The sequence below is a fragment of the Excalfactoria chinensis genome, chromosome 13 (genome assembly GCF_039878825.1).
Source record: "Excalfactoria chinensis isolate bCotChi1 chromosome 13, bCotChi1.hap2, whole genome shotgun sequence".
NCBI lineage: Eukaryota > Metazoa > Chordata > Aves > Galliformes > Phasianidae > Excalfactoria > Excalfactoria chinensis.
Window position 1 is genome coordinate 12,127,409 of NC_092837.1, and position 8,814 is coordinate 12,136,222.

Below are 8,814 nucleotides of genomic sequence, written 5' to 3' on the forward strand. Positions count from 1 at the left end.
TCTGTTACCTGAAATATAACCTGTCTCAGTCGAGCTGGTGTAGTGAAAGGCATTACTTCTCTTTGCAGATCACCCCTGGTTTTAATCCTTGTCCCATCGAGGTTTGCAGTAACACTGCTAGCGATAGATAACGAGTGTGCAAACCCTACTATTAGTCTCACTGAAGAGTGGGATTTTGTAACACGGCTCCTCGTACACATCCCCCACACTCCTTCCCACGCTGCAACAGTCTGACCCTGTCCCAGTTTGTCGTGCGTGGCACCTGGTGAGGTGCTGTGAGGGCTGGATGAAGAGAGCTGCGAGGGGTCGAGAGGAACCCTGGGCCCCGCACAGCACACTCACTACATACCCTCCTTCGGGGTGCCGGCCTGGCCTGGGTGGAGGAGGGTGAGGGGAAGAAAATCCCAACCGGCCCAGTTCTCCCCAAAATCAGCTCCCTAACGGCCCTCCGGGAAAAGTCATAAACGCCCTACAGAAAGAGCAGGACGCCGTGATTTGTGTTAGTGGAGCTGGGGACGCCCCGCATCGGCAGAAAGATCGGGAATCCCAAGAGAGAACCAGGTTCGCTGGTGGAATCCCGGTCGTTTTATGCAGGACGTAAACCAAAACTGCTCAGGGAGAGCAGATCTACAGCCGATCAGGACCGAATCCGTAGCCCTGTCCGAGTCTGCCCTGGAGTCGGGGCACAGAGAGTGGAGTCAGGGCACAGAGAGTGGAGTGGAGCTCACAGCCTCAGACACGGGCAGAGGCATCGCCACCTCCCCAGCACACTTTGTTATGCTTTTGTTTTGTTTTGGTGTTGTTGGGTTTTGGTTTTTTTTAGAGCTTCATTTATAACTAGCACAAAAGCAGCTCCCAAACGGCGTTTCCTGGACGTTTGAAAAAAAGCATAATGATAAAAAAAAGGAACAACAGAGAAAGTTGCAGGCACAGGATGAAATAACGCCCGGTGTGAGATTAAAATAATTATGAAAAGAATAATACGCATTTGCTTTTATCCGCGCGGTAATTAGAAACGCTTTTAAAAGGATGCTCTTTAGTCATACCGCTGGTAGGAAGTCAAAAAGTGAGAGAAACGCTTTCATAGTGCTAGTTTGATATACCTCTTAATTAAGGACTGCGTGCCCCTAATTTATTAAAGTTCGTCTATTCATCACGTGTGTAATTGACGCTGGAAAAATAATAATTACTGATCTAACCTCTGCTGAGTGTTTTCTGCCCAATTCGGGTCCCGCTGCCGAAGAAACGCAACCAAAACCCCTTTTCGGATGAAAAATGAGCCGAATGGGCTCCGGCTTTTCTCCTCGGGGGTGTTGCACTGAGTGAGGGTTCAGCACCCCGCCGCAACTCCCCCCTCCCCCCACCCTCCCAATGTGACCCCGGAGAAGTCCCCCGTTCCGGGAAGGCGGCGAGACCCGACGGGGCGGCGGGGGCGCGGCCGGGGGACCGAGGGGGCCGGGAGGGGCCGGGCCGGCGGCGAGAGGAGGCAGTGCCGCGATCTTCTAAAGTTTCCTCTTCGCCTAATCATCAGCCTTAATTACCCCGGCGGCTCTTTTCTTGCTTCGGTATGATTATAGCCCTGGACGGCTCCTTAATGGCACGGCTCCGCTCGCTGCCCGTGTCATTAACTCGTAATTCATTTCGGAGGGGAAGGGGGGGAGGGGGAACACCCCAAACAAATAAGCCTCGGAAAAAAAAAAAAAAAAAAAAAAAAAAAAAAGGGAGAGAGAGAGAGAAAGAAAGAAAAGAAAAAAAAAAAGAAAAAAAAAAAAAAGAAAGAAAAGAAAAGAGAAGAAAGAAAGAAAGAGGGGGGGGGGGTGAAAAAAAGTCTGTGCCCTCCCTCCCGCTCCCGAGCCAATGGTGTGAGTCACCCCTCGACGTCAGGCACCAGAGAAGGCTCTGATTGGCCCGTGGGGCGTTTACTCCACTTCCCAAAGGAGGAAAGAGCCGGGGAGCCCCCAGAGGGGGGAAAAGAGGGGGGCGGCTCCGCAGCGCCTCACTCGCGCAGTCCCCGAGCAGGGCCGGGCAGAGGCGCAGCGCAGCTCCCCGGGCGGCCCCGCTCCAGCCACGCTCCGCACTCGCGATGGCTTCTCCTTCCAAAGCGAAGGAGGTTTTCTCCTCCGACGAGGAGGGCCCGGCGGCCGGCGCCGAGGAGCACCACAAAGTCAAGGTGTCCAGCTTGCCGTTCAGCGTGGAAGCCCTCATGTCCGACAAGAAACCCCCTAAAGAGCTGCCGCTGGCCGCGGCGGGGGGCAGCGCCGACGGGGCGACAGTGGGCACCTCCAGGAACCTGCTGCTGCCGGGCCACGGCTCCCGGGACGCGCACAGCCCGCCCGGGGCTCTTACAAAAACCTTCGACACCGCATCGGTCAAATCGGAGAACTCGGAGGACGGCACGTCCTGGATCCAAGAGGCCGGGAGATATTCCCCTCCGCCAAGTGAGTGGCCGGGGTGAGACGGGGAGGCGGAGGGCAGTGCGGGGCCGGGGAGAGCCGGGAGGAGGCACCGCTCCGATCGCGGGTGACAATGCGAGCCCCGGGCTGAGCTGCGCTGCTCCCGGCACTGGATGCTCAGGGCAAGTTGGGTAGCTGCATTTATACATATATATATATATGCGTGTGTTCACAGATATGCGTGTTTGGTTTTTGTATGTTGCCTATGTGTTTACATAGAAGTTGTGTGTTTATAACTTCACCTGTGTATATAAATATCCAATGTTTTTGTGCCGTACAATATTCAGGAGCTCCCTTTCCCTACATACAGCTCCCCAGCTGACAGTTTATACCTTTATGTTACCCCCGTTACACTGAGAGGCGGAATTTCTCCTCCTCACAAAGCGATCGCCTCACTCTTTCCAACCTTGTGCACCGTCTGCCCGCTCTGTCCCACCGGTGTTCTTTCCTCTCCCACTCTGCATGAAGGCTGTCAAAGTCCCGAGCAGGGCCTGGCCTCATTCCCCAACTCCCATCCGAACTCTCCCCTTTGCTTCTGGCACTCCCAGTCCCAAGCTGACAGGTCGCTTTTTAAACCTCTTTGCCGTCCTACCTGCGTTCCTGTGCTGAGCTATTTCGGTGAGATCCCCTCCGTACACCTTTTTTTCCTCTTAAATTTTAATTGCTTTAATCTTCGCCAAAACTACCATCATGAAAAGGTGAAAAATGTATCCTGGCAATGCAGGACTCTGCTTTCCTATTGCCAAGAGCCTTTGTGGGTAGACAACTGTATTAGCAGATCCGTCTGTGCCGACTCTCACGGCGTAGACCAAATCCTCTTTCTTAAAGTGAATGATTTTACCAAACAGAACAACTGGATGGTCATGGAGAACTTGCTACCATAAACCATCACTGCAAGGAAGTTTAGTGATATTACAACTCCTATATTTTGAGGAGAGTCGCTTTGATTTGGCTTTGCCATTACCAGAATTAATTTGTTTTCTAACCTGCTGAGAGGGATGGGAGGAAAACAGGCCGCCCCTGTTAGTGCTGTGTAGCTCCGGGTTGCGATTTTCACGTACTCTCAAAGTCCTCTGGAAACCCGTGAAAAGATGCGGGTGCTGCGGCTCAACCCCCCTCCTCTAACAAGGCAAGGCCTCATTTCCCAGTTGTTGTCGTTGTTGTTGTTTTAAACTTCGAAATTCCACCTCTTTCTCTAGTAAAATCGGCAGTTCTCGGCATCTGGAAAATACCCTTACAAAGAACTTCAGTGTGTAGGTTCTTGAAGTCCGGTGATTTCAGGGGTAATTTGGGGCAACAACGACCGGGGATGGGAGCCGCAGCTCGGGAAGGTCCTTCAGCCTCGGTCCTCCTCCTCATTGCTCGCCCCGGCTCTCGGCCCCATCGGAGCCGCCGGGACAGTGCGAGACACAAGCGGTGCTCCCAGCCCGTCTGTCCGCGGAGCTCTTTGACGTCGGGACTATTAACGCTGCTAGGGGAAGAGCTGTGAATGTTAGATTGTAAGCAGCGCGTAGAGAGGAGCAGGTGATGGGTTTTGTCCGCCTTTGGCCAGAAAACGGATGATAAACGGGGGAGAAATAAATAGATACATACATACAAAGCGAAACAAATGACTGCAGCGAGCGCTGTAGGACGGGCGCGGGGTAATCATCATTGCAGGCTCCGCCGAGGCGACCTCCGGGCTTCTTATCGGAGTTTGGCAGTCATCTGTGGGGCGGCAGGAGAAAAAGCTGTGAGCGTTTGGGTGTATTCCGAGAGAAATATTTCTCTGGGATTTAGTTTAAAAGTGCCTTACAGCACTTTCCCGAGCGCAGCCCCAGTCGGGACGGGACGGGAAAGCTGACAGCCAAGGAAGACGCAGCGGCAGCGGCCGTCCCTGTAAGCCCCATCCCTATGGACGCTCCCTTCGGCAGCAGAGTCTTTACGGGTCTTCCAGAAAGGGAATCGGTCTCGATTTAAAAAGAGAGAGTAGAACGGAGTGGTAACCGGTAGTGAATTAAAGAAGTTTTAGCAGAGCACCGAATGTCACGGTTAGCAGCTTAATTATTAAAAGGATCCAGCGTGATCGTAAGGCGGCGTTTGACAACTTATTTTCCAAGAGGGATTTATTTTCAGTGTTCAGCATCTGGGAGATGAGTAGGAAGATACATTTCGCCATTGTTTTTTAACCTGTTTTCTCTCTCCCAGTTCTGAACACTTTCCCCGTGAGATTTTTTTGCTTGCAAGTTATGCGTTGCAACAGCATCGTGGTCTGATGCTGAAGTGAAAAAGGAAAATGAAAAGGGTTCAGAAAATACACAGTGAAAGCACTGGCAAGTGCGTGAACCAGGCATTACAGTGCATATGAAGTTTAGCTGCTGCTTAAGAGCCGACAGCGCATCGTTTTTCTGTATTAAACTGTGAAGTTGGTGGTTTCTCGTGGGTCCTGAGAGTGATTTGGAACCCAGTCAAATTGCAGAGCTCTTCGTGCCAGGGTTGCACGCCTTCCTCATTTTTTAGAATTGTAAGTGAAATGTAAAATGAATCGAAAGACAGCTCAGCTATGCGCCAACTCGGGAACAAGTGCCCAACCTGGTTGGGGTTACAAGGAAAGCACAAAATGTACCAAATTCCCTGATTTGTATTGGCTACAGATGCTGCTGTTGTCTGAGGTAAACATGGCAAATGTCACAAGAACAAGCACTGAATGAGAAGTGTGGCGTTTTCTTCTTGTATGGTATTTTCCGTAGAAAACAGAATACACAGCTTGAGGAAATAAGAAGTAGAAGGGAAATCTGCTCTTGATTTCAAAGGGAGAAGAAATGGGAATAAAAATTCTCAGTTATCTGAAACACAACAATTATCAGACACTGCTCTTCAGTTGTCAGGATGAGCTCCGGCAGGGCTGATGTGTTGCTGTTGGCAAAGTCCTGGCATGGGTTTCTCTCACACCGCTGTGCTTTTGTGCATCTCCTGCTTTTGCCTACACATTTGTCCTGTGCTGTGTTGGGGTTACTCCCGCAGTTCTGCTGCTGTTAAGACAGCTATTTCGCATAGACCCTTATGATCCTAAAGCAATCTTCTGCATATCACTAAATCCTTTGTGCTCTGTTTGCCCACAAGCTAACTCTTTAGAATCAAGGAGCCAAAATTTCAGGACCCGAAAGGTCCTCCCTGAACCATCTCAAGCACTACGTGTCTCTGCAGAACACCTGGGTCTCCCTGCTTTGTGATAACCGGCCTTTCCCTTCCTTGCAGGACACCTGAGCCCTACAGCCTGCACCCTGAGAAAGCACAAGACGAATCGGAAGCCCCGCACCCCATTCACCACTTCCCAGCTGCTGGCCCTGGAGCGCAAGTTCCGCCAGAAGCAGTACCTGTCCATCGCCGAGCGAGCCGAATTCTCCAGCTCCCTCAACCTCACAGAGACCCAGGTCAAAATCTGGTTCCAAAATCGGAGGGCCAAGGCCAAGAGACTGCAGGAGGCTGAGCTAGAGAAGCTCAAAATGGCAGCGAAGCCCATGTTGCCGTCGGGGTTCAGCCTCCCTTTCCCCATCAACTCCCCCATCCAGGCCGCCTCACTGTACGGAACATCCTACCCTTTTCACAGACCTGTGCTTCCTATCCCACCCGTTGGACTCTATGCTACTCCTGTCGGATATAGCATGTACCACTTATCCTAAGGAGATCAGAAAGGCACAGTGACAGCGAGACAGACTTCCTGGTGGATCTCGTCCAGCCCCAAGAATGCAGTACCCAACCGGTACTGGCTGTTCTTTCTGCACACTTCTATCTGCCACCCTGAGTGTACAGGAGTTTGCGTTAGCAAAGCAAGGCATCCTGTATGCAACAGGCTGGGTGTCTTCTGAGAGCGCTCTGAGCGCTCAAAGTCTGATCCTCAAAGTGTTTAAAAAAAGAAAAAAGAAAAAGAGAAAAAAAAAGAAAAAAGTAAAAACAATTTAAAAAAATCGAGCAACTGTAGGGTTTTTATACGGTGCATGAAAAATTAGGCTAAGAAAAAATGGGTGAAAAAAACCAATCTTGCCTTATGGAGGCAGAGATTTCCCAACAGTTTCCTGATGGGGCCCAAGCTGTGTTTAAAGTAAAAAGGGTACATGCCCTAAATCTGCACTCTCAAGTGTCATCATTTAATGTGGGGGCAAGGGGAGTGAAATAAAAAGCTATAAGCAAGGTGTGTTGGGGGGGGCGGGTAGGGGGTTGTTTTCTTTTGTTGCTGTCGTTTAAAGAAAGCAGAGCCCTTAGATACAGACACCGTGTAAATAGAAACTTGACCCAGTAGAGTCCAAGTGAAGTTCAGAGCCAGCAAGTTCCTGCATTTCTAAGGGTAAGGAAAACTTTTCACATCCCAGACCTCTGCAGACCTTTTGCAACAAGATGAACACCGGGGCCTCTAAATGCATGGAGTAAAGAAAAGGCTTTACCCACCAGTGGCTCTTGTAATGCCTTTATGTGTGTAAATTGCTTCAGCGTTTTTAAAGCACTGTGAGGAGAGGTGAAGTGCAAGGCAGGCTGCTCTTTCTCTCTCCCGACTGGAGCTCATAGAGTTTTTGTTTTTAATTACAGCCAGGTAATCTTGGCTCTGGGATCCTTCTTGAAAACCAGGAGGGAGGGATGGAAGTTTCTGGGGAAAGAAGATGGGGGTTGTTTCCATAGTGGTGGTAAGCAAGGGTTGTCGAACTCTTCTGCGGAGATGTTTGGGGTTTTTTATTGGTATCTGCAACAGCCTGTATTAAATAGAAGAATCCCTCGAGTCTTCCTCTCCTTCCCTTGCCAAGGATGCCAACTGAAGTGACTCATACTTCAAGCCCTACTAAAGCGAGATCCAGGTATCAAAACCAGACAACACTACCTGTGGGACGGTGGATTGCCAAGAGACTGTGTAAGCTCTCCGTCCCTCTGGGAGCTTCCCAAGTGCTGGCAGTGTCCTCGTCCCCTGTCTTCTCCTTGTAACTATTGTATTATATGTATTACTCCTGCTAAACTTTGCAAGAAAATTACTCTGAAGGTTGTGGAGCACTGAAGGCAGAGCTTCTCCTGGATTTATTTTCTTAGCATGTTGATAAGAAACCCTCCTCTGTCCCACTCCCAACATCCCCCCTCACCCCCCTGGAAAAAAAAAAAATAAATAGAAAATGGGGAAAAAAAAAAAACAAACAAAAATCTCCTAAAAAGTTTTTAAAAGACACAAAATTTTACTGTTTTTGGTTTGTTTTGACCCAGGCACTCTCACTGCCTGGGAGCCACTATAGATGAACTTCCTGTCTCCCTTCCCTTTACCCCCAACTTTCCATTATAGGAAAGTCCCTTTGAAAGGGATGCCTTGTACAATTTTATATATTTTATTGAAGATTTATTATTTCTTATCTCTTATTTCGAATTAAATTAAAAAAGAAAAAACATGTTTAATTGTGTGTGGGTCTGTGAGTGCTTGGAGTTCTTTAAAAGGTAATGCTTCTCCGTGTGTGTTTTGCACTGCTGGGTCAAGTTCAAAGGAATGTTTGGGTTGCCTTTATGATTATTTCCCCTTCTGAATCTGAAGTGAAGCCAAATTTGCTGCACATGAAGGTGAATTGCAAGTCAACAATTCAAAGTTGAGAGCCAAACCTTTTATGAGGTTTCCTTGTTTTTAACAACCCCTTTTAGGCGCCTCTGTTCTTTACAGCATCATATTCTGGGGATGTTTCCCTCACTTCTCTCAGCTCACGCGCCCTTCTCTGTTGCTCGGGCCTCTCACCTCAAATCTGTCTTTGCTGTGTAGCTGGTCTGTGCCCCAGCCATAGTTGGTGGTCATAGTTGAGGGTCCTTTGGTACAGGTCAGACCTAGCAGGGACCCTGCGGTACTCCAGCATGGTGTGATTGCAGGGATCCTCTGTGCTGTCAACCTGTCCATTGCTTTTGGAGTGGCCTCAGAGAGCAGGTGCTTGACTTTGGCCCTCTCTAGCAAAGGGAACAGGAGTTTGTTCAGATGAGAGAGATCGCCAAGAGCCTCCTTTACCACGGCACACCAAAGTCTCGTGTCTACCCTTACGTTTTGCTGTAGGATTATTCAGATTAGGAGTGACCTCTGCGATCCCAGCTGGCAAGAAAGCTGCGTTTGCCTCTGTTGAAACAGCCGGGTAGATGAAATAGGGATGCACGAAGGAAAGCATCCCCGTGCCCAGCGCCTATTCCGGCCGTGCCCATCTCCCTGGCTCTAAGCGCTGTCCTCGCACACCTCCTCGCTGTCCCCGAGCCCTCCTCGCTCCGTGCCGGACGGGGCCGCGGCTCAGCATGGGGATGGGAGGCTGGGGAGCTCTTCCCGAGCAGCGCTGAGGCTCCCGGTTAGCGGCTCTCGGGGCGATCCTTCCCGTTTCAGCTCGAC

General features: G+C 50.2%; 1 protein-coding gene across 1 annotated transcript; it reads left to right on the forward strand.

Annotated features, from left to right (window-relative positions):
* The first annotated feature begins 1,985 nt into the window (after positions 1–1,985).
* On the forward strand, positions 1,986–6,286 carry MSX2 (msh homeobox 2). Its single transcript, XM_072348441.1, has 2 exons — positions 1,986–2,438; positions 5,691–6,286. Exons 1-2 carry the CDS (start codon positions 2,084–2,086, stop codon positions 6,113–6,115), a joined length of 780 nt encoding a protein of 259 aa, XP_072204542.1. The 5' UTR covers positions 1,986–2,083; the 3' UTR covers positions 6,116–6,286.
* Positions 6,287–8,814: the final 2,528 nt, after the last annotated feature.

What these genes read in the sequence shown, in the direction of transcription:
- MSX2 (XM_072348441.1), top strand. Translation starts at nt 2,084, where the DNA reads ATGGCTTCTCCTTCCAAAGCGAAGGAGGTTTTCTCCTCCGACGAGGAG. An exon ending in GAGATATTCCCCTCCGCCAA is followed by an intron (nt 2,439 to 5,690) that starts GTGAGTGGCCGG and finishes CCTTCCTTGCAG; the next exon opens with GACACCTGAGCCCTACAGCC.